Raw genomic sequence first — 26,980 nt, 5'->3', positions numbered from 1 at the left:
CTTTTTTTCTTTCTCTTATGTATTTAATCTAGATACATATTTTTTTTTTAATTAGATACCGGTATAGGGAATACAAATGAAATATTGGTGGTACAGAAGGAACCTAGGTATCACATTTAAAGGTATCACATTTAAAGGTATCACATTTAAAGACCACATTGCATCACAAATGAAGAGAATAGAGACCGGGTTACTACAGCGATTGGTCCTTAGGATGACCTGCTGACTATTGTAATAAAAAAAAAATAACGCAAACTAAAACTATGTCCATAGAGGCTTGCAAAGACCTTCCTAGGGGGAACAGTACTAGGAAAAAGAGGAGGTATATGGATGAAATGATGGGGAGACAACATAAAAGAATGGACTGGCCTGCCATTGAAAGTGGTTCTGTTCAAGCCAAAAGATGGTAGACAAATCTTGCGTGGTGCTCCAACGGTCCAGCAGAGTAAACTTGTACTTTCAAAAGTATTGGACAACTTACACAACTACAAAGTAGTTACAATAAATTCCACAGTCTTGAGTCTACAAAATACATTTATATATTAACATAATCAAGGATAATATCTAAGTCAGAAAGTGCTCCAGTAAACTTAAGGTAAATCTGACAAACCTGGAGATACATTTCCAACATCCTAAGGGAGAATTAATCAGAGAAGCACACTGCATGGCACAGCACTTACCAGAAGCACACTGCATGGCACAGCACTTACCAGAAGCACACTGCATGGCACAGCACTTACCGGAAGCACACTGCATGGCACAGCACTTAACGGAAGTACACTGCATGGCACAGCACTTACCAGAAGCACAGTGTATGGCACAGCACTTACCATAAGTACACTGCATGGCACAGCACTTACCAGAAGAGAAGTAGACTGCATGGCACAGCACTTACCAGAAGCACACTGAATGGCACAGCACTTACCGGAAGCACACTGCATGGCACAGCACTTACCGGAAGTACACTGCATGGCACAGCACTTACCAGAAGAGAAGTAGACTGCATGGCACAGCACTTACCAGAAGCACACTGAATGGCACAGCACTTACCGGAAGCACACTGCAGGGTACAGCACTTACCGGAAGTACACTGCATGGCACAGCACTTACCAGAAGAGAAGTAGACTGCATGGCACAGCACTTACCAGAAGTACACAGCTGATTGAGTCGTGAGGGATGAAGGAAAGAGTGGACAGTGTCAACAAGTATTTCTTTCTTCCAGTGTGCCATGTGCACCAAAGACTGCCTCTCGCAATTGACACTTGATATCATGGGGATGAACAAGACTTCTTACATAGACGAACAAAAGCCAACACTGTACAGTACCGTTAAATGTCTACATGAGTACTTTTTATAGCGAAAGCAATGGTACTGTCAAGTTCCCTTGGGTTTGGCTGAGAGGCCAAAGCCATTTGGCTACTGCCAAACTCTATGCTGTTCCCTGAAAGAAGGTCTTTACGAGCCTCTATAACAATAGAGTTTTAGTTAGCATTTTTGTTTAAATAATAATTAGAAGGTCATCGTGGGGGGTCCAATCGCTGTTGTAACCCTGTCTGCATATACTCTTCTTTTGTGATGCAGTCTTTAGATGTAATACCTTGGTTCCTAATTAAATTTGTAATAGATTTAGGGGTTCTAGATCAACAATAATAAATCTGTGAGATTACAAATGCTTTTATCAATTGTTTTTACAAAGATTTTATCAACTCCCTCTGTGATCTGATAAAAAAAATGTGTACAATCAAACTGAGATTTTGCACATTTATTTTCTTTTACTTTGACAACACAAGAATCAATTTTTAAAAATGAACCAATGAGTTAATTAACTATTGGCTAATATAGGTCAGCGCTCTAAATTGAAATATATATATATAACAATCTTCTCTAGTCATCAGTAGCTCACTAGGAGAGGGGTCACTACGTCGGCCCGAGGAAGCGTGAGCCACGAGCTCCAATCAAGTAGTTCCTTCGCTTTTAAAGGGGGGTTTCTGTGTGAATTCATGGTTCAAGCCCACATCCTAACTACCTACTAGTGAGGCGCCTATGAAAATAGAAAATGATATAGTTTTATCTATTGTTTGTATAAAGTAACTTTGAAGCGGCGACCTATAATTCAGCTTATACCACCACTTCAGTCAAGTACAATTTCTTTCCTTTGTTCGAGATACCAAACAAAATAATTAATGACTAATAGTTAATTAACTCATTGGTTACTTTTTTAAAATCGATTCTTGTTTTTGTCAGGTAAAAGAAAAAAGTTCGCGAAATTAGGGCTTGATCAGAGATCGGGTGTTGAAGAAATAACATTTAGAAACTTTTGACCAGACAGACAGCGTGAGTTTGTATAAGCTTTGCAAAAAGATAATAATAATAAGTTGCAGACCATGTCACGTGGTTTTCGAGACAACTTTCGTGTGTTCTACAAATACATTTTAAAAAAATTAAATTCTGCTGACATGCAACAATTTTTTTTTCTGTCTAGTTTGAAAAAAAAATTCCTTAACCTTCCACAAGGTCTGCACGGAGCAGACGCACTGGCAAGGAGGGCGTGAACTAATGAAACACAAACAACGGAAATAATCAATACACTCATCAATGCACATTTCATTGAATACACATCCTATCTATTTGTTTCTGTACACTCACTGGAATGTCTTGTTGCCAATGTGTTCTTTGTTCAGGATCAACATCTTCATTTAATTGTCCTGGACGCTGAACGCCCCTCCTGGCATTTGAACAGCAAACAAAACTTATGGGCATTGTGTAGGCTTAACAGAAAGAATTAATAGCCTACATTACACGTTTTATTTAACAATCTCAAACTATCTATTAATAGCCTACATTAGACGTTTTAATTAACAATCTCAAATTATCTGGGGTGGCTGGAAATTTAGCAAAGAAAATCTGGTAAGTGTAGCTCTGCACCATACGACACTATCCAGGCTCTGTGCAGCACTGCACCACACGACACTATTCAGGCTCTGTGCAGCACTGCACCACACGACACTATCCATGCTCTCTCTGTAGCTCTGCACCACACGACACTATCCAGGCTGTCTCTGTAGCTCTGCACCACACAACACTATCCAGGCTCTCTCTGTAGCTCTGCACCACACGACACTATCTAGGATCTGTGCAGCACTGCACCACACGACACTATCCAGGCTCTCTCTGTAGCTCTTCACCACACGACACTATCCAGGCTGTCTCTGTAGCTCTGCACCACACAACACTATCCAGGCTCTCTCTGTAGCTCTTCACCATACGACACTATCCAGGATCTGTGCAGCACTGCACCACACGACACTATCCAGGCTCTTCAGCAGCACTGCACCACACGACACTATCCAGGATCTGTGCAGCACTGCACCACACGACACTATCCAGGCTCTCTCTGTAGCTCTTCACCACACGACACTATCCAGGCTGTCTCTGTAGCTCTGCACCACACAACACTATCCAGGCTCTCTCTGTAGCTCTTCACCATACGACACTATCCAGGATCTGTGCAGCACTGCACCACACGACACTATCCAGGCTCTCTCTGTAGCACTGCACCACACGACACTATCCAGGCTCTCCCTGTAGCACTGCACCACACGACACTATCCAGGCTCTCCCTGTAGCACTGCACCACACGACACTATCCAGGCTCTCTCTGTAGCTCTGCACCACACGACACTATCCAGGCTCTCCCTGTAGCACTGCACCACACGACACTATCCAGGCTCTCTCTGTAGTACTGCACCACACGACACTATCCAGGCTCTCCCTGTAGCTCTTCACCACACGACACTATCCAGGCTCTCTCTGTAGCTCTTCACCACACGACACTATCCAGGCTCTCTCTGTAGCTCTTCACCACACGACACTATCCAGGCTCTCTCTGTAGCACTGCACCACACGACACTATCCAGGCTCTCTCTGTAGCTCTTCACCACACGACACTATTCAGGCTCTCTCTGTAGCACTGCACCACACGACACTATCCAGGCTGTCTCTGTAGTACTGCACCACACGACACTATCCAGGCTGTCTCTGTAGCACTGCACCACACGACACTATTCAGGCTGTCTCTGTAGTACTGCACCACACGACACTATCCAGGCTGTCTCTGTAGCACTGCACCACACGACACTATCCAGGCTGTCTCTGTAGCACTGCACCACACGACACTATTCAGGCTGTCTCTGTAGCACTGCACCACACGACACTATTCAGGCTGTCTCTGTAGCACTGCACCACACGACACTATTCAGGCTGTCTCTGTAGTACTGCACCACACGACACTATCCAGGCTGTCTCTGTAGTACTGCACCACACGACACTATCCAGGCTGTCTCTGTAGCACTGCACCACACGACACTATCCAGGCTGTCTCTGTAGTACTGCACCACACGACACTATCCAGGCTGTCTCTGTAGTACTGCACCACACGACACTATTCAGGCTCTCTCTGTAGCACTGCACCACACGACACTATTCAGGCTGTCTCTGTAGCACTGCACCACACGACACTATCCAGGCTGTCTCTGTAGTACTGCACCACACGACACTATCCAGGCTGTCTCTGTAGTACTGCACCACACGACACTATCCAGGCTGTCTCTGTAGTACTGCATCACACGACACTATCCAGGCTCTCTCTGTAGCACTGCACCACACGACACTATCCAGGCTGTCTCTGTAGTACTGCACCACACGACACTATCCAGGCTCTCTCTGTAGCACTGCACCACACGACACTATCCAGGCTGTCTCTGTAGTACTGCACCACACGACACTATCCAGGCTGTCTCTGTAGTACTGCACCACACGACACTATCCAGGCTCTCTCTGTAGCACTGCACCACACGACACTATCCAGGCTCTCTCTGTAGTACTGCACCACACGACACTATCCAGGCTCTCTCTGTAGCACTGCACCACACGACACTATTCAGGCTCTCTCTGTAGCACTGCACCACACGACACTATCCAGGCTCTCTCTGTAGTACTGCACCACACGACACTATTCAGGCTGTCTCTGTAGTACTGCACCACACGACACTATCCAGGCTGTCTCTGTAGTACTGCACCACACGACACTATTCAGGCTGTCTCTGTAGTACTGCACCACACGACACTATTCAGGCTCTCTCTGTAGCACTGCACCACACGACACTATTCAGGCTGTCTCTGTAGTACTGCACCACACGACACTATTCAGGCTCTCTCTGTAGCACTGCACCACACGACACTATTCAGGCTGTCTCTGTAGCACTGCACCACACGACACTATTCAGGCTGTCTCTGTAGCACTGCACCACACGACACTATTCAGGCTGTCTCTGTAGCACTGCACCACACGACACTATCCAGGCTGTCTCTGTAGCACTGCACCACACGACACTATCCAGGCTGTCTCTGTAGTACTGCACCACACGACACTATCCAGGCTGTCTCTGTAGCACTGCACCACACGACACTATTCAGGCTGTCTCTGTAGCACTGCACCACACGACACTATTCAGGCTCTCCCTGTAGCACTGCACCACACGACACTAAGTAAAATACATCTACCTTCACTAAACATGCTTGATCTATCAGTTTAAGATTGAATTTAAGGTTCAATAAGCTTATTAATTATTTTATGTTAGTATATTTAATATCATCCATTTAGAGCCTCATTTGCCTATCCAATCACAGTGTGTTTTCACTGCGCGTGTAAGGTTTGTGCGATACATGAATGGAACTATTAAAATGTATGTCAACACTATAGCAAACGAATGTATGTAAAATGCTTTAGATAAACAAATTTGGAAGTTAATTTTATTAAAATATGAAATGAATGGACAATATTTATTATGCTCATGTGTTAAAGTATAAAACTATCTTTGCGAATAGAAGTTCTATCATCTTAGAGTTAAATTAGATCTAGGAATAGAGTTTATTAGAGAGATGTGTAACATTTCAGTCTTGTCTAATGAAAGAATGTACGTCAGGACTTCTAACTACGCAGATATAAGGAACTAATTTATGTAAAAATGCATTTGAAAGACGAAATTGAAGCTTAATTTTATTAAATAATGAAATCAATAGACTATATTTTGTAATTTTCATGTGTCGAAGTAAAAAACTATTTAGGCAAATTGTAGTTCTTAAACTTAGATCTAGATCTAAATCCTTTCGATCTGTTCTCGTGTCAACATTTTAAACGTGGCCTAGATCCATAAAATAGCTATACTTTCATAGAGTTGGGGATTTTTTTTTTTTTTTTTTGGGGTCTTAAGTTTGTTTTATGGCTACTATACATATGTCACGGTTCCAAGTTTTATCAAGATTGGTCCAACGGTTTTGATTTCTATTTGTAACATACTTACATACATACATAGGCCTACATCATTGGCAAAAAACAATCCCCATTTGGGCAGTTGTTTGAGACAAACATCTATAAAAAAAAAGCTAACAAGATCCTCGAGATAAAGAATCACCCTTTGTGTCAGGATTTTGTGATTTTACCATCACAAAAGAGATACAAGACACCGATAGCAAAGACAAACAGACACAAACACTCTTTTGTTCCCCTGGCATTAAATCATTAAATAAGAACAATCTGGTATAAACTTTGTCACATGTAAATTATGAGTGAGTCTGGTGTGAATGTATACATTGGTTTCTTATAGTTATAATGTTTATTGTTTGGTGTAATGTACAAATTGTAAGACAAATTTCCATACGGACAATAAAGATTATTATTATTATTATTATTATTATAGGGTACGCCTAACTTTCTACTTTATAGTATAAGAAGAAGAAGAAGATAGTTCGCCTCTTTTATTTTTGTGTTCTTTGCAACATTAAATTAAGTGCACTACTACTCGTTAACAATCGATTTAAAAAAAAATGATATTGGCCTATATTAAATAATGCTAAACCAATATCAAATATAGATTAAAATAGCATTACCCATTGGCTACGCCTGTTGATTTGTTTTGTTTAAATTCGCCCTAACCTCCTCCTCAGTTTTATACAAACTGTTTCTTAGTAAGCAAACACGAGGTAGCAAAAACACATGTCTGCGTAATTTACAACATAATATTTTGTATCGGTACACCCACGAAATGCTAAGAGTGTTTGTGAGTGTTTAAAAAAAGAAAAAACTATCAAAGAAATATTGACCAAAAAGAACGGAAGTGTATTTATTCGCATAAAGGATTTAAAAAAAAAAATCATGCAAATGTTTTTGAGTTTATTTTGTAAAGGAAACGGAAATGACGTAAGGCACATAAATAAAAGGATGCTACCGGCACCTTGGACACGGAGGTCACGATGTTACACGCCAGCTACGACCATTGATTTGTTCCTAGGCTTTAAAATTGTTTGTTGTGGCTGGTGCCCCCAATTCTTTTTTTTTCTTCTTAAATTTCAATAAACAGGCCACATTATTACGATACTCCTAGAATAGTTTTTAGCCTTTGAATTTGTGTATCTGTTACAATGAAATTAAACGGCCCAATCTCTTTCCTTCACTCTCTGTCTCTCTCTCCATCTCTCTTTCTCTCTCTCATTTTTAGTTATTTTTTCCACCATACACATTGTAATTTCCCCGACCCGCTTTAAAACGCTCCACACCGGAACACACACGCACGTATGTTTTTGGCTTTTGAATTCTAGTATCACTTTGTAGAATTAACTCTTTCTCTCCTAACTAACGATACCAACGTTGATTCCACCAGAATGTGGTAAATAATTGCGGAGAGAAAAAGTTAAAATTAGGCCTGTAAGATGGAGCGAACATGAAGTGCTAATTTTGTATTATGTTATTATGTCGTCTTTTAAAAACATATTGGGTCGAATTTCAACCACTGCAGTTTCTATCATAAAAATATCTTAGTTGTCCTAAATTCCAAGGTATATGAGATAAAAGGTTAAATTTTCGATTTTTTTTTCGTCCACGGCAAGTGGGACAATTAGAGATATGTTTGTCGAAATTTAACCACTGTCTGTCTGTCAATGAATCAATCAACCTGAGCTAGCCAGGAAAACCAGTGACTTGGCAGAATTTAAGTCATTGGTTAATATGCATGACTAAATGCATGACGCGTAGGACGTAATCATCTTCTTTTTTGAAGTAACGTCTGTATTATATAAGATAAGATAAGAAGATCAGGACCCTTATATGTATTTGTAAGATTATGTGTAGTAAAGTTTGACTGACATATTTAGCAGTAGCTGAGGTTATCACATCACCTGGCAGAGTAGAGGTGCAATAACGAAAAAAACGACACTCTAATTCAGGACACTTCTTGACCGTTTTGTCCTTCCGCTGTCAGGGTGTCCTTTCGCAGACTGGTGCGTCCCAGTCACGGATATCATCAATGTCTGAACAAAGCCACAGGCATTTGCTGCATATTATTGTAGACAAACATTCGCACAAAGTGTTTTCATGATATAAGCTTACAATACGGTAACGGAGTTGGTATTTGCACAACCCTACGTTGAAGTCTATCTAACTGTTTCCAGACTCTTTATTGATGTTTTCTGTCTACACTTAATATTTGCTTACGTTTTGAAGGCCAGGGAACAATAACTCTTGAATTACTTTCACATTTACCTAATTTTTCTTAACATGTGGAATAAGAAATTCACCTTTATCTTTGTGTATTTTATTAGCCGCCGCTATTAGTATTGTGTGGTCTGTCTGTCAGTCCGTCTGTCCCGTTTAGATCTCGTAAACTAGAAAAGATATGGAAAATCCGACAGAAGGATATTTTAGATTTTTCAAAGTTCTGATGCAATGGCTACTTTTGTCTTTTCTGAAAGCGAAAAATTTACTTTTAAAAATCAACTATGCAAGCAGTTTTTTTTTTTCATAAAAAATGCACCATTTTTACAACTATGCACTATTAATAGCAAGAGATACTAGAGACGATTTCGTACGAGAAATGACTATGTAGCTTATTTTTAACACATTTATGCATTATGCAAACGGTTTAAAATTTTTGTCAAACATTTTTTTAAATTGTATTACTAAATGTAATAATTTCTGTCATACTTATTACCGACATTTACAAGTTAAATTTTTTTACAGAGAAAAAATCTATTAAGTATAAGTGGCATATGATTGAAAATAGCAATTAATAATTAGTGTTTCATATTATACACGTGGAGTGTAATGAGTAGAGAATACAGAATTCATAACTAAAAAAAGGTGTCTAAGTGGCAAAGCACTTAGCTTAGGAGCCGGATAGTCCCGTGTTCGAGTCCTGGTGAAGACAATGTTTTTTAATACCGTGATCTTAAGGGTACCTTTGAGTCCACTCAGCTCTAATGGGTACCTGAGATCAGTTGAGGATCGCAGGAAAATTTAAGGCTGCTGATAGTTGTGCTGGCCACATGACACCCTAGTAAACGATGGGCCACAGAAACAGAAACATGGTCTGAAAGGGGAAACATTTACTTTTTTATTTTCATAGAGCTAGCTCCTGCTAGAAATTTTCGACAGTTTTCAGATACAACATTTGGATGGAGTAACTTGTACAGATATTGGTTGGTGTCGGTGGGAAAAAAAAAAGAAATCCTCTTTTATCTAGCTTTATTTACTGGGTAGATTGCTGGTATTATCGTTGAGTGATGTCTGTTGATTGAGTCTTGGAAAGTTAATTAATTTGTTTTGGTCAGCGCCATCAATTGCTTTTATACAGTTCCATTATTTATTTTTTCTCAGTCAGTTCCCTGTCAAAAAAAAAAAAAGAATGAGACAGAGAGGTGACAAGCTGATGAGAGAGAGAGTGAAAGAGAGAGAGAGAGAGAAAGAGAGAGAGAAAAAAAAAAATGCGTTTATTTGTAATTGCTTATTGTTATTTTTTTTTTTTTGGTTATCGTCACGATTGTATTGAATTAAAACCAAATTGAAGTCCCCATGATCTAGAGATCCAGATTTACGAACAGCCTATCTAAGTATGTAGTTCAAATGTGCATGTTCTGAGATGCTTGTGGCGCTATATTTGGCTATTCTTCTATCCAAAGAAATGTGCAGGTCAAATATCAAATCTGTTATTCACTTTACTTTTTTATTAGTGCCCAGCTTTTAATAGGGAAACAAATGAATGTGTGAAATGTTTGAATTGGGGGGTCACACCCCTCATATAACGACTATTATAAGCTATCGCGACAAGATCAACGTCTAAATCTTTCGCCTTAGAACCGGACACAACGGAATGAGACAACATAGGTCCTGGAAGCTCAAAATTGGAAATAGTGAGTCACCAGAGAATGCTGACAATGTCCTTCAAAACTGCATTCTTTACCAAGAGGCTCGAACAAGACACTGGCCCCAAAACACTCCAATACAAATACAAAACTATATGGAGAACTCCCTGATTTGGAAACCACTGCGCAGTTCCTCTCATTGGTCTAGTCATCTGAACACTCCAGCATAACAATGAGAACGAGGAAGAAGAAGAAACTCCTCACGGCTACGTACACATAATTTGGTAATTGTATTTTACTTTACTTGTTCTCAGGCTGTCGGTTAAATTTTCATAGATTTACTTTATTGGTGGATTCCAGGAATTGGTAGAAATACAAATCATCGTTGGAAACATTTTATTTGATAAGGTGGGAAAACTTAACCCATCCACTGGCTACGCCCATGAGCTACTTTATATAATCAATCGGCACGCTTAAATGACATCAAGTTAATACCAATGAAGCGTCCTTCTTTCCTACGGGATCATTATCAGAGATAAGCAAGTTTCAGAAATAGTTATATGTTCACCCAGGTATGGAGTAGTCAATGACAGTGAGTAACAGAAATTCTAAGCTCCAAATGGCCCTAAAAGCCAAACTTGTCCTTTAGCCGGGCTATCTTTGTGTACAAAACAATTGTGACGTCTCATTAATAATGAGTTTCAACGTTGCGGGATGCTCATTCATTATGTAAACAAATTTATCAGCTTCTACATCAATCGAGATCAATGAAGGCCCTCTACTCTTGCACAGAAAAAGCCTGTTGGCACTAATTGATTTCACTTACCTCCCTTTGCAAGTTCTTCCTCACACACACACACACAGCATCCCCGAGCCCCTCTACCGCCCGCGACTGGGTTGATTTAAAAGTGAGCAGTAGCAGACGACAAGTAGTTCTTGTCACCGGGCAGTGACGGAGTGAGACAAGAGAGGACATAAGGTTAGTCTCTTTCTAGTCAGCTGTATATGTTAATAGTTAGTCTCCTTCTAGTCAGCTGTACATGTTAGTAGTTGGTCTATTTCTAGTCAGCTGTACATGTTAGTAGTTAGTCTCTTTCTAGGCAGCTGTACATGTTAGTAGTTGGTATGTTTCTAGTCAGCTGTACATGTTAGTAGTTAGTCTCTTTCTAGTCAGCTGTACATGTTAGTAGTTAGTCTCTTTCTAGTCATCTGTACATGTTAGTAGTTAGTCTGTTTCTAGTCCGCTGTACATGTTAGTAATTAGTCTGTTTCTAGTCCGCTGTACATGTTAGTAATTAGTCTGTTTCTAGTCCGCTGTACATGTTAGTAATTAGTCTGTTTCTAGTCCGCTGTACATGTTAGTAGTTAGTCTGTTTCTAGTCTGATCACGCCAATTTCAGACATATGTGCGTTATAAGTAACTCGAATGTTGTCATATAATAGTCCTTTCTGACTCTTTCTTTATTAGGCTTAATTTGATCTGCGACTTTTTTTTTCTACTTGAATGAAAAGTATGCTTTATTGCAAGAAAATATTTCAATATCAACCGAAAGAGGAATAGCCGCTTATATTTTGTGTGATCTGTCTGTCCGTCCGTCTGTCCCGTTGAGAAACTAAAAAAGGTAATGAAAATCCGATCTATAGGCCTAAATATAATTCTCTTCATGGCTCAAGAGTTTGGACACCACGTAATTGGAAAGATCACTCTTTTATTTCTGCAAATTACCCCCGTAATTTTAGAGGCGAAAAAAAAAAGGCGGTGGGGGGAGAACAAGTACTATTCACCCATCACTAAATAGCAGGGCCGGGCTTAACCATTGTGGGGCTCAATGCGAAACGGATTTTGCGGGACCAAGTTTGGGTAGGGATACGGGTAATAAGTGACAATTAAGAGTTTGTATTAGAAAATAAATTCGTCTTTGCATTTTATTCATTCTTTACTACGTACAGAACTACTTTACGAGCCTTGTGTGTAGCGAAGTCATACAATATAACATAAGAATTATGTTTCCTACATAGATCACGCTCAATAGCAAGAATTACCAAATGTTTCAATCTATGATAATCTATCTATACGAGAATTGTTGACCTCAAGTTATTCTTCATTAGTTTGAGGAGCGAGAAGCTTCTTTCACTAGATTACATAATTGCGGGTATTGCATAATGCCGTTTTTTTTATCGCGCGTAGGATAGGCGTTTTCCATATTGAATGACACCCAAAAATGAAAATTTTTGTCTATATATTTCAGGATATTTGTATGAGTTTTCAAAAGTTTTAATAATTTCAGGATATTTCCAGGACTTTTTCGTAAATTTTGGAATTTCAGGTGATTTCCAGGAGCTCCTTGTAAATCGACACGAGGCCGCGGGAAATCTGTTATAAGTTATAAAATGGTTTAATTTAATAATTTATACACCTAGAATTAGCGCGGGTCCTATGAAAGTGCGGGGCCCACTGCGGTCACATAGGTTGCAGTGGCATAAGGCCGGCCCTGCAAAATAACTGCGTATGCTACTCAAAGCCTTCCTGCAGGGCTGCGGCGAGGGGTGTGGCTCCCTGCGTGCGAAATTTAAAAATTCCGCCCCCCCCCTTTTTTTTTCTAAAAAAAAATATTGAGCTTGTGCCAAAAGCGCCCAATGATTGATCTGCTTCTCTAAGCGTCATTCGAAACAAATATTACAGACAACCCTCGAAAATTCAAGGTCAGAAATGCAAAAAAAAAAAACCAACGAAAACTGTTAGAATCCCTTGCGCGCCGCTCCATTTTTTTCTTATTAAAAGTTTCTAAAATAGCTTTAGTTAGTCTAATATTAGAATATGCATCCTCTGTTTGGGATCCCTCAACTCAAGAAAACATTAAGAAACTAGAACGAATACAAAGTAGAGCAGTGAGATTTATTTTAAACGAATACTCCAACTTGATTAGAGTAACACCATTAGTAAAATCACTAAACTTAGAGACACATTCATGACAGTATAACAACACCAAAGTAGCTATAATACATAGAACAATAAGACATAATCTACATAGAAAAACAAAACATAATAAAATACTCAGAAAGACCAACGTCTAATCTTTCGACTCAGGACCGGACACAACAGAATGCGACAACACATGTTCCGGAAGCTCAAAATTGGAACCAGTGAAATCTGCCCATGTGGAGTATCACCAGAAAATGCCGACCACGTCCTCCAAAACTGCTCTCTCTACCAAGAGGCCCCTATAAGACATTGGCCCCAAATCACCTCAATAGAAAGAAAACTATATGGAGAGCTCCCTGATTTGGAAACCACTGCGCAGTTCATCTCATGTATTGGTCTAGTCATATGAACACTCCAACATGACAATGAGAATGATGAAGAAGAAGAAAACTCAAAAAGACACAAAGATAGAGGCACAATTCTTATTCTATACAAGAAAGCCTTCTTCTGTTGTTGCATTAATGGAATAGGTTGCCTGAATCCGGCTGAAAAACCAACGACTTGGCAGAGTTTAAGTCATTGACTAACTCATGAAATGCGTAAGACTTAATTATCTCCTTTTTTTTTTAGAAGTAACGTCTGCAATAGATAAGATAAGATATCGTTTAGCAGAGTTTAGCTATTTCCTTTTTTTTTTTATCATGTTTATCCCAGAAATAAAATTTAATAATGTTAAATATATAATGGATGCTTAGTTAAATTATGTATGAATCAGACACATCTCACACTATTTGTCGTGGGCACAGGTGCAGTGAACCCCTTCGCGCCATGTTGGCTACGCCTCTGTTCCCGCGAACCAAAAGCCTTGACCAACACTGAACTAATACAACACACGCAGAAATAGCCAGCTAATTGCATGCACATGCAACACAAATCTCAATTCTGTAGTCTATTTCTAATTTGTATTGATTTTGTTTTAAGCGAGTGGAGGAAGAAAAACACAATAATGGCATTAAAAAAAAACCCACAAGATTTAAACAGGAAGAGACCGCACAGACTCACTTTCTTGGGATGTATTAAATGTCACCTTTTGTTAGAATGTAAAAAGCCTTAAAAACGGAATGTGGTTGTTTTCTGTAAAGGGGTGCATCGATTCCCATTACAGCCAGCATAATCGAACTAGCCTGTGTTGATCTAAGTTTTTTCTGTGTTTATATTGGCCAGGCTTTGACAATGCTAGAAAAACAATACGCCCGATTTCAGAACTCATTATTCAAGTGTAAGAACCCAAAATATAAACTATACGAGAGCTATGGTAACAGTAATTAGCATTCAAGAAAAAGTACCACTTCGAAGATTGTTTTTTTTTTGGTGTTATGTTCTAGCGAGAGCTATGGTAACAGTAATTAGCATTCAAGAAAAAGTACCACTTCGAAGATTTTTTTTTTTTGGTGTTATGTCAAAGTAATAGACGATTAAGTGGTGAGTTAAATAATACTGTGGATGATTTTAGAATGGGAAAATGTACACAGAAAGTAGAAGAATGCTGGAGATGTCAGGTTGGAAGTAGGGAAATGAAGAATTAGATCAGATTAGGGATACATTTTTTAAACAAGTCAAATCTTTGACAAATTATATCTGGAAAAATGTCATGTGATAAAAATATCTAAATCTAATAACTTTTCACAATGTACCAAAATCTGAATGGAAATCTCTTTCGCTCTCTCTCTCTCTCTCTTTCTCTTAATAAAAATACATAAAAATACTACTTGCTATCTTTATCTTTCTCTCTCTACCTTCCACCCCACCTCTCTCTGCCTCACTCTTTTTCCTAAATAAAATAAGTATACAAATTACACCAAAAGTCATTGGTTAACATGCGTGACTAGATGCATGACGCGTAGGACGTGATCATTTTCTTTTTTGAAGTAACGTCTGTATTATATAAGATAAGATAAAGCGTACTCGCTATCATTCTCTCTCTCCCTTTCTCTCTTTCTGTCTCTCTCTCTCCCTTTCTCTCTCTCTTTCTCTCTCTCTCTCCCTTGCTCTTTCTCTCCCTTTCTCTCTCTCCCTTTCTCTCTCTCTCCCTTTCTCTCACTCCCTTTCTCTCTCTTTCTGTCTCTCTCTCCCTTTCTCTCTCTCCCTTTCTCTCTCTCCCTTTCTCTCTCTTTCTGTCTCTCTCCCCCTTTCTCTCTCTTTCTGTCTGTCTCTCTCTCTCTCCCTTTCTCTTTCTATCTCACTCCCTTTCTCTCTCTTTCTGTCTGTCTGTCTCTCTCTCTCTCCCTTTCTCTTTCTCTCTCCTTTTCTCTCTCTCCCTTTCTCTCTCTCCTTTTTTCTCTCTCTCCCTTTTTCTCTCCCTTTCTCTCTCTTTCTCTCTCTATCTCTCTCTCTCTTTCTCTCTCTTTCCCATCTCTCTCTCTCTTTGTTTCTAAATATAATAAACATATAAATGACATCAAAAGCGTACTCTCTCTCTCTGCCTCTCTTTCCCTCTTTATTTCTCTCCGACCCCTCCCATCTCTTTTCTCCAGGAAAAAAAGGATGACCTATTTTACAATATTTATAGTTATTTAAAGCTGTTTGAACCTGTTCCTCGACTCATGTGACTGTCATCCTCAACAGGGCACTTACAGTATACGATACTAAGACTAAATAGCATGATCTCTGACCTAACACACCCTGTTTCTGTTTCAACTCTTACAGGTCATTAATCAAAACTACATCGAAGTGTCACTAGCAGCTGCCATGTCAATTCTCTTGCTGTCAGGAAGGAAGAAGGCCATCACAGAGAAAAAGAAGGTTGTCAGGTATGTAGTCAGAGAAGGTTGTCAGGTATAAAGTTAGAAAAGGTTGTCAGGTAGGTAGTCAGAGAATGTTGCCAGTTATGTAGTCATTGAGGGTTGTCAGGTATATAGCCAGAGAAGGTTGTCAGGTATAAAGTTAGAGAAGGTTGTCAGGTAGGTAGTCAGAGAATGTTGTCAGGTACGTAGTCAAAGAGGGTTGTCAGGTATATAGTCAGAGAAGGTTGTCAGTGTCAGTTATGTAATCAGAGAAGGTTGTCAGGTATGTAATCAGAGAAGGTTGTCAGTGTCAGGTATGTAATCAGAGAAGGTTGTCAGGTATGTAATCAGAGAAGGTTGTCAGGTATGTAGTTAGAAAAGGTTGTCAGTGTCAGGTATGAAATCAGAGAAGGTTGTCAGGTATGTAATCAGAGAAGGTTGTCAGTGTCAGGTATGTAATCAGAGAAGGTTGTCAGGTATATAGTTAGAAAAGGTTGTCAGTGTCAGGTATGTAATCAGAGAAGGTTGTCAGGTATATAGTTAGAGAAGGTTGTCAGTGTCAGGTATGTAATCAGAGAAGGTTGTCAGGTATATAGTTAGAGAAGGTTGTCAGTGTCAGGTATGTAATCAGAGAAGGTTGTCAGGTATATAGTTAGAGAAGGTTGTCAGTGTCAGGTATGTAATCAGAGAAGGTTGTCAGGTATATAGTTAGAGAAGGTTGTCAGTGTCAGGTATGTAATCAGAGAAGGTTGTCAGGTATATAGTTAGAGAAGGTTGTCAGTGTCAGGTATGTAATCAGAGAAGGTTGTCAGTGTCAGGTCAGTCCACAAGATGAAAAAAAATAATTGTTAAATACATTTTTCACAAATCAGAGCGGAACATTAAACAAAAATGTTATTTTACCTTTGTTAGACCATCATTAAAATATACATCCTCGATTAATTCTTTCCATCTTTTTGTTTGTTTGATTCACTTTGAAAGATAAAGGTTAGAACTACTTGACTTTTAACCAATGAAAACTGGCCACGTAGCCCACAATCAAGAAAAACACGTTACATTTTAAGCACTTTAATCATGTCTGAGTGCGGCCAATAATCAATTGTTTTCATTCACTATGAAGTATAAGATCAATGCACGCACTCACACACACACACATACACACACACACATACACACACACACTCACATACACATACACACACACTCACATACACACACTCACATACACACACACACACACATACATATACACACACACACACACACTCACATACACACACACACATACAGATACACACACACAATGAAAACAACATGGACATGAAAAGAAAACCACAAAAAAAAAACACATCAAAATGAGACTTTTAATTCAATCCAAAAATTATTTTTTTTAAATTAATTAACAAAAAAAAAAACGAGCTCAACTAGATTATAAATATTTTAAATCTATTGTACACGAGGTCAAGTAAACCTACGACCAAAGGACCACTGTGACCCAAAGAAATACTCTATTAACTCTATCCAATAGTCATTCTATAACTGAGTTTCTCAATTATTTGTTTTGACCCGGGGACCCCTTTATACAATCAAAACCTGCCCACGGACTCTAAAGTGAAAAAGCTACATAAATGCTTAGTACATAAGTAACAAATGTAAAAAAAAAATGTTACAAATATAGTTTATGTGGAAACACAACTGACCCCGAAGTGGTCCACTGAAGCACGTAAAGAGACAGCTTTCAATATTTTTTATCAAGACCACCAGAAGCTATGAACTAGAAACATACAAGAACCACAACCCTCCGACAAAACTAAACAGACGAGACGTGTACATGTCAAAGGTTTTGCCGACACATTGCTAGGCCGACTGACATGCCACACAATACGGCGATACGAGCGTGTATTTAACTTATTACACTAGTCGACTCATGGCGTGGCATACGCCGTTATTTTGCAGGGCCGGCCTTAGGCCAATGCAACCTATGCGACCGCAGTGGGCCCCGCACTTTCAAAGGACCCGTTTAAATTATTAAATTAAACCATTTTAAAACTTATAACAGAATTCCCTCAGCCTCGTGATTTACCAGGAGCTCCTGGAAATCTCGTGACATTGCAAAATATACGAAAAAGTCATGGGAATCTCCAGAAATTATTAAAATCTTTTGAAAACTCAACAAAAAAAATGTCCTGAAATATATAGACAAAAAATTGTCATTTTGGGGTGTCATTCAATATGGAAAACGCCATTATGCAATGCCCGTAATTATGGAATCTGGTGAAAGAAGCTTCTCACGCCTCAAACTAATGAAGAATTACTTGAGGTCAACAATTCTCGAAGATATATTAAAACATTTGGTAATTCTTGCTATTGACCGTGATCTATTTTGGAAACAGAATTTTTATGATATACAGCATGGCTTCGCTACACGCAAGGCTCGTAAAGTAGTTTTATACGTAGTACAGAATGAATAAAATGCAAAGACGAATTAATTTTCCAATACAAACTCTTAAATTTCACTTATTATCCGTATCCCTACCCAAACTTGGCCCTGCGAAATCCGTTTAGCATAGGGCCCCACAACGACTGAGCCCGGCCCTGCTATTTAGTGACGGGCGAACACAGAGTAGATTACTTGTTCTCCTCCCCCCCCCCTCTTTTTTTTTCGCCGCTAAAACTAGGTGGGGTAGAAATAAAAAAAGAGTGATCTTTCCATGACTTCTTGGTCACAGCTGTTAAGTCCGGCCCTGCTATTTTGAATACTACTTGTTCTCCCCCCCCCCCATCTCTTTTTTTTTTTCGTAGGGTAACTCTAGTCCGATTTGCAGAAATAAAAGAGTGGTCTTTTCTTTACTTGTTCCAACTCTTGAGCCATGAAGAGAATTATATATATATATATAGATTGTTAATATTCATATGTATTCAATGAACTGATGATTGAGAAGATATGGCTCAATGTGAACCTGGCTTTCTGATGTTATTGAATGGTCATATAATTTTTCATTCAAGGCCTCAAGGAAGAAAATTCTCCCTTTATTTAAATCTCTACATAGGCTGTACTGTCCGTCAATCGCACTGTAAGTTTGTAATATGAAACACCACTTATTAAATCGTGTTTTAACTTAAGTTACGCTGACAGTATAAGAAATAAAGTTGTAAAAAAAAAAAAGAATAGACTTGGATAATGTTGTTGAAATCTTATGAAGGTATTTCCGGCTAAATGTTTGTAAGTAGCACCCACAGTTCTCATTATACAACTTTTGGCGTAAGTTCCTCGTTGTTGGATATTTCAATAAGCTACTTCTGGATTTATCTCTGAATGGGATCTGAGTTTGAGAGTTCAATACCCAGTTTGGATTATCTAAGTTAGGGGTTCTCAACCTGTGGGTTGCGACCCCCTTGGGGGTCGATTAACGATTTGTCAGGAGTCGCCTAAGACCATCAAAAATATGGATTGTTATTGTCTATTCTTCTATTGCTGTATGTGTTTGTGTGTGGGGAGGGGTCGCGGCAGAGTGGGGGATTGTAAAAAGCGGTCGCCGAGCATAAAAGGTTGAGAACCGCTGATCTAAGTGAAGAGTGTCTTCAAATCTCAATATGTTATACACATAATAAAACAGTATCGAGGGGCGAGTTGATTATTATTAAAATTATCCAGTCGAATAAAACGACTTTTAGCGAAGAAGTTGTTTCCCTTTTTTATCTTTTGTGAACCCCCTTACGGTCATCACGAGGAACCAAGAGGGTCTGCGAACCCCAGTTTGAGAACCACTGTTCTATAACACTACTTAAAATAACATGGGCATTCACAATGAGAATAATTACGTTTTAAGGAGAAGATAATCTCGTCTGTCACATGATCAATTTAAATTTTAGTATGCAAGGAAACAAAATCAATTTATTGACCAAATAAAAAATGCCACCTCTGTTGAATAGTAATCTGATAATAGTGCACCATAGGAGGACCCATTCACTGACCGTTGTAAGGAGACGTAAGCTTACTGAGTCAATCATATAGTTTAAGATACTTTGAAACTTCACGTTGAATTTAAGCAATTAATCTCAAACCTTTATTAAAAATGAAAAAAAAAAAACCTATATATTTTCAATATGTCGTTCTATGTGGACTATCTACACAGAAATGGAACTGATAATCTTATAATTAGCCAGGAAAACCAGTGACTTGGCAGAATATAAGTCATTGGTTAATATGAATGACTAGATGCATGACGCTTAGGGCGTGATCATCTTCATCTTAAACAATTATTTCTTAATGTTTCAAAATTATTTTTTTTAAAGTTCTACAAGGACTTCTCGAGATTTTTAGTTTTTACATTTCTCTAGTTTTCAAAGATTTGATGCAGTGATAACACCTGAGCTTCAGATCTCTATGAGCAGATTGTTGTTGTTTTTTTACATGATATCATGTGCCAAAGAATATCACAGTTCCTTCTTAAGATTAACTACTTTCTGGTTCAATCCCACTTATGAAAAACCTAAATATTAAACATGAGGAGCGGTGGCTGCGTGTTAAAGAGCTTGGCTTTCGGACCGAAGGTTCCGGCTTCAAATCCTGGTAAAGACTGGGATTGTTAGTTTTGGGCGCCTCTGGGCTACTCAGCTCTAATGGGTACCTAACATTAGTTGGGGAAAAGCGGTTGGTCTTTGTGCTGGCCACATGACAACCTCGTTAACCGTGGGCCATAGAAACATATGATCTTTATATCATCTGCACCATAGATCACAAGATTAAAACATTACATGACACAAAAACAATCCTTTTTTAAAAAATCGCTTTTAAATAATAATAATAATATTTAGGGTTATAATATGCGTTTTTATCCATAAGGAAATTTGTCCTAGTCAAATTGTATTCAATATTTTTCTTGCCGATTGCGATCTGATGTTCGTTTTGCAAGTTACTGATCTGGTGTTCTAAGTTTCAAATAAAGTTACAACCTTATATAATAGCCTACTCAGACACAGAGATAAAGACACATTTCTTATTCCATAGACAAGGACAAGTTTGTACAAGTTCTCTTTCTTCCCTAGTGGAATTAGAGCATGGAATGGGTTGTAGGAGTCAGCCAGGAAAGGCAATCGACTTTTCGATTTTTTTTTAAAGCCAGCGTCTAGCATGCATGACTAGATTAAAACATGGATACTTGTATGAGGTAATTATTTTCTCTTTTCAGGTAAGACCTGTAATGAATAAGATAAGGTTAGACGAGAAACGGTTAAGGTTTGGCAAATAATTACATATAAATGTAAAGTATAATAGTCATCCATTTCTGAGCACTAGATCGAGGCTACATGCGCTACATTATAAAGCGGTTAGAATTGGTACATCGAACCGCTGTTACATATGATACCTAGACCACAGTTAGTAGCAGGGGCGGGCTGACTAAATAGGCATTAGGGTCAATGCCCGGTGGGCCGGCAACCCATGGGTCGGAGGGCTGCCGCCGAATGGGCCACTTTGAATGAAAGGAAGAAATTTTTTTTATATCATTATTGACCCTCGTCTTTTGTTTTAAACAAATCTGTAATACTTGCTTGTGTAGCACGAATAGTACACATCATTTGGAAAGCTACTTATGGGCCGAATTGCATAGTAATGCCAGGGCCGATTTCGACATCCAGTCCACCCTTGGTTACAAGTGATGTATTTGACCGCGTCTATATGTGATACCTAGACCTTGGTTACAAGTGATGCACTAGACAGCGGCTAGGTGTGATACTTAGACTGTCATAGACCGTGGTTACAAGTGATGCACTAGACCGTGGCTAGATGTGATACCTAGACTGTCATAGACCTTGGTTACAAGTGATGCACTAGACCGTGGCTAGATGTGATAAGTTAAACTGCATTATTTTTCGCTTCATAGATTCACTTTATTCCAACGCTATTTGAACGCTAGCACATTGATTTCATCTCAATCCTAACAAGAAAGAAAAGCAAAAGCCAATGTGACAATGTGAGGCAGAGATTTCCTGCTGTCACTTCAAAACGTCCGAGCAAAATGCCAGAGGAAATTCAATGGCAGCTTGTGTGTGTGTTTAACAACGCGGTATAGCGCCTCTGTGTTCAGCCAAATGCAAGATTGTTCAGACTCCATGTATCCCTTTGTCATCTGACTGGATGTATGGTCTGCGCGTGAGATTATTGACGACATAAAATATGGTTGTTGAATAGAATGTCCATGTACCCGCGACATGATCTACCAATGTTACAAGAGAGATATGGTTTAGTAACACCAAAGATAAGATAATCCTACAAGTATCTTATTGTTTTGTTTCCTTTGTTTCCCTCCCTTTCATATGCTCTTATTTCTGCCTGTGTATTTGAAGGTGTAAAACAAAAAACGGAATTTCTCTTTAAAGTACAGTGTTGAATTTTTGTTTTGTTTTGTAAATCTTGAAACAATTTGTACGCCCCTTAGACGGATGTTGGTTTATGGTTTATGGTTTATGATTTGTATGAAACCCAGGAGAGCTTAAGTCTCCAACCACACCTCTCCACCGAATCTGAGCAGATCTCTTCGTCTGCTCCCACGTCATGCCAGTATCCTCAGCTTCACTGATGACCGACCTCTTCCAGGTTTGTTAGGGTCTGTCCACTTTCCTTTTGCGGATTCCTATCAAGTGCCTGCTTTGCAACTTTGGTACCTATTTATTTTTTGCAGGGTGTATCCTATCCAACTCCACTTTCGCTTTTTAATATACTGGGGCTAAGGCTTTTTGCTTCTTTTTTTCCCCTCAAGATAACAGTAGTTCTCTTTTTGGGCCACCTAATTCCCTATATCTGGAGTAGGCAACTGTTTTTGAAGGTCGGGAGTTTTACCACATTTGTTCCATGTCTCAGAACCGTATGGAAGAACCGACTTCACGTTTGTGTTAAAGATTCGAATCTTGTATTGTAGAGACAGTGCTCCGGAGCGCCAGATTGCCTGAAGAGTAGTAAAGGCAAACCTAAACCTAGCTTTATTATTGCTATTACGTTTATCAGTCAGCGTCACACCTATTTTGAACTGAGTGACTGTGGGTTCCTCTATCTGTGTAGATTTGTAGATTATTACTAGCTTGCCTGCGTAGCCCTTCCACGTGTGTAGAAATGTGCTTGGTCAGTGATTACACTATACGTACATTAACAAGCTATCTTTGATACACCAACACAAAGTCGGACATCAGGAGACATGAAGTGAATGTACACAATATAATGATCAAATAAGAAATGTCTCTTCAGCAATGTGTGTTGGGTATATAGGAAGTACATGTGAATATCTAATCATAGTAGAACCACAGGAAATAATCCCACAGGAAAAACATAGTGCTCTAATATTAATGTATTCAATGTATGACAAGTCCTTTTAAAACATGCGTCCACTCTCTAACAGGACTTCAGGTTAACTCGTCCAAGCCAGTACAACATTATTATCACTTGTCTTCGTAAATTCTCTTGAGGTAAACTCTCGTGTCACAAACAAGGCAGTGATAGTCATGATTGTTATAAGGATAAATATCATTTTAAGCTTGCCTATGTCTTTAAGACACTGATGCCCAAGCTTCGGCCCTACTATCCAACTTGTGACGCCCTACTATTTGACCTGTGACACCCTTCTATTCGGCCTCTGACGCCATTCTATTTGACCTGTGACGCTCTACTATTCGGCCTGTGAAGCTCTATTATCTGACCTGTGACGCCCTTCTATGCGGCCTCTGACGCTCTTCTATTCGGCCTCTGATGCCCTTCTATTGGGCCTGTGACGTTCTACTATTCGGCCTGTGACGCTCTATTATCTGGCCTGTGACGCCATACTATACGACCTTTGACACCATACTATTCGACCTATGACACCTTTCTATTCGGCCTGTGACGCTCTACTATTCGGCCTGTGACGCCCTGCTATTAGGCCTGTGACGCCTTTCTATTCGGCCTGTGACACCTACTTTCCGGTCCCTTTAAACTTCTGCATAATAGAGCCTCAGTTCCAAATTCAACTTTTTTTTTTCGTTGAAGTGGCCTTTGAAACGTGTCCGTGTTTTAGACTGGCTACAAAGGTTTACAATTGTAGGGCAGGGTCTGTGTTTAGTTAGAGCTGATACAACTGACGTTTTAGACTGGCTACAAAGGTCTACAATTGTAGGGCAGGGTCTGTGTTTAGTTAGAGCTAATACAACTGACGTTTTAGACTGGCTACAAAGGTTTACAATTGTAGGGCAGGGTCTGTGTTTAGTTAGAGCTAATACAACTGACGTTTTAGACTGGCTACAAGGGTCTACAATCGTTGTGCAGGGTCTGTGTTTAGTTAGAGCTAATACAACTGACGTTTTAGACTGGCTACAAAGGTCTACAATCGTTGTGCAGGGTCTGTGTTTAGTTAGAGCTAATATAACTGACGTTTTAGACTGGCTACAAGGGTCTACAATCGTTGTGCGGGATCTGTGTTTAGTTAGAGCTAATATAACTGACGTTTTAGACTGGCTACAAGGGTCTACAATCGTTGTGCAGGGTCTGTGTTTAGTTAGAGCTAATATAACTGACGTTTTAGACTGGCTACAAAGGTCTACAATCGTTGTGCAGGGTCTGTGTTTAGTTAGAGCTAATATAACTGACGTTTTAGACTGGCTACAAGGGTCTACAATCGTTGTGCAGGGTCTGTGTTTAGTTAGAGCTAATATAACTGACGTTTTAGACTGGCTACAAGGGTCTACAATCGTTGTGCAGGGTCTGTGTTTAGTTAGAGCTAATATAACCAATGTTTTAGACTGGCTACAAAGGTCTACAATTGTAGTGCAGGGTCTGTGTTTAGTTAGAGCTAATATAACTGACGTTTTAGACTGGCTACAAGGGTCTTCAATCGTTGTGCAGGGTCTGTGTTTAGTTAGAGCTAATATAACTGACGTTTTAGACTGGCTACAAGGGTCTACAATCGTTGTGCAGGGTCTGTGTTTAGTTAGAGCTAATATAACTGACGTTTTAGACTGGCTACAAAGGTCTACAATTGTAGTGCAGGGTCTGTGTTTAGTTAGAGCTAATATAACTGACGTTTTAGACTGGCTACAAGGGTCTACAATCGTTGTGCAGGGTCTGTGTTTAGTTAGAGCTAATATAACCAATGTTTTAGACTGGCTACAAAGGTCTACAATTGTAGTGCAGGGTCTGTGTTTAGTTAGAGCTAATATAACTGACGTTTTAGACTGGCTACAAAGGTCTACAATCGTTGTGCAGGGTCTGTGTTTAGTTAGAGCTAATATAACTGACGTTTTAGACTGGCTACAAGGGTCTACAATCGTTGTGCAGGGTCTGTGTTTAGTTAGAGCTAATATAACTGACGTTTTAGACTGGCTACAAAGGTCTACAATCGTTGTGCAGGGTCTGTGTTTAGTTAGAGCTAATATAACTGACGTTTAAGACTGGCTACAAGGGTCTACAATCGTTGTGCAGGGTCTGTGTTTAGTTAGAGCTAATATAACTGACGTTTTAGACTGGCTACAAAGGTCTACAATCGTTGTGCAGGGTCTGTGTTTAGTTAGAGCTAATATAACTGACGTTTTAGACTGGCTACAAGGGTCTACAATCGTTGTGCAGGGTCTGTGTTTAGTTAGAGCTAATATAACTCTACGTTTAAGACTGGCTACAAGGGTCTACAATCGTTGTGCAGGGTCTGTGTTTAGTTAGAGCTAATATAACTGACGTTTTAGACTGGCTACAAGGGTCTACAATCGTTGTGCAGGGTCTGTGTTTAGTTAGAGCTAATATAACTGACGTTTTAGACTGGCTACAAGTGTCTACAATCGTTGTGCAGGGTCTGTGTTTAGTTAGAGCTAATATAACTGACGTTTTAGACTGGCTACAAAGGTCTACAATCGTTGTGCAGGGTCTGTGTTTAGTTAGAGCTAATATAACTGACGTTTAAGACTGGCTACAAGGGTCTACAATCGTTGTGCAGGGTCTGTGTTTAGTTAGAGCTAATATAACTGACGTTTTAGACTGGCTACAAGGGTCTACAATCGTTGTGCAGGGTCTGTGTTTAGTTAGAGCTAATATAACTGACGTTTTAGACTGGCTACAAGGGTCTACAATCGTTGTGCATGGTCTGTGTTTAGTTAGAGCTAATATAACTGACGTTTTAGACTGGCTACAAGGGTCTACAATCGTTGTGCAGGGTCTGTGTTTAGTTAGAGCTAATATAACCAATGTTTTAGACTGGCTACTAAGGTCTACAATTGTCGTGCAGTGTCAGTGTTTAGTTAGAGCTGATATAACTAACGTTTTAGACTGGCTACAAAGGTCTACAATTGTAGTGCAGCGTCAGTGTTTAGTTAGAGCAAATATCACTAATATGCTAACCTATTATGCAAGCTGTCAATGAATTTTTACTTTCAACTTCTAAATGTGTTTTCAAATTCAAGAGTCACATACTTGAATTATTAAAGACTTTATCACGTGATCTCTTTGTAACTCTTTGATATGTGTACTTTCTTTCTGCGAGCTGTATGTATGTGTCAGTACTGTCAGTGTGTGTGTGTGTGTGTAGCTCTGTGGACGAGTTGGATTTCACTTGTGCTTTGCCATCAATATATCATCATCAATTATTACATCCTATGGGCATTGTGTTCACTATCAATACATCGTAACGTTTGCGTTGTTCGATGAAGCCGTGTGACACAATTAAACAATAAAAGTGAAATATCAACAAGAGAAGAAACTGAGAGCTGCCTACTCTCCGGGTGATCGCCTGTGTCTTTAGAAATGATTGTCTTTAAATTCCGTCTCCTCCCTTTCTCTGGACCTCCTCCAATCATTCCTCCTATCTCTTACTTCAGCTTGACATTTGATGCCTGATCGATTTGTGCGTTTTTGACTGTCTGTTTGTCTGTCTGGTAAAAAGTTTGTACATGTTACTTCTCCCGCACCCAATCTTGGATCAAGCAGAAATTATGCAAAAGTATTTCTTTTACCTGTGATTTTCCGTAATGTCGTGGTCATCAGATCTGCCTAACACGCAGAAGGTCCCGGGTTCGAATCCTGGTGAAGATTTTTTTTTTATATTTCGGGATCTTTGGGCCCATGAGTCCA

At 39.3% G+C, this 26,980-nt stretch overlaps 1 protein-coding gene across 2 annotated transcripts in view; it reads left to right on the top strand.

Annotated features, from left to right (window-relative positions):
- The first annotated feature begins 11,027 nt into the window (after positions 1 to 11,027).
- LOC106055806 (uncharacterized) overlaps positions 11,028 to 26,980 on the top strand; it is a 28,635-nt gene continuing 12,682 nt past the window's right edge. Inside the window, exons 1-2 of one of the 2 annotated variants that reach the window (XM_056012977.1) lie at positions 11,028 to 11,173; positions 15,824 to 15,927. In XM_056012977.1, the coding sequence (XP_055868952.1) occupies positions 15,866 to 15,927 (62 nt within the window). In that variant the 5' untranslated portion in view covers positions 11,028 to 11,173; positions 15,824 to 15,865. Of the gene's footprint in view, positions 11,174 to 11,296; positions 11,318 to 15,823; positions 15,928 to 26,980 lie in introns of those variants that run through there. The other variant, XM_056012978.1, reaches the window with a different exon arrangement.

Source organism: Biomphalaria glabrata, chromosome 15 (assembly GCF_947242115.1).
Source record: "Biomphalaria glabrata chromosome 15, xgBioGlab47.1, whole genome shotgun sequence".
Lineage (NCBI taxonomy): Eukaryota > Metazoa > Mollusca > Gastropoda > Planorbidae > Biomphalaria > Biomphalaria glabrata.
Note: the sequence above shows the minus strand (reverse complement) of the source record. Positions and strands in the feature narration are given on the sequence as shown.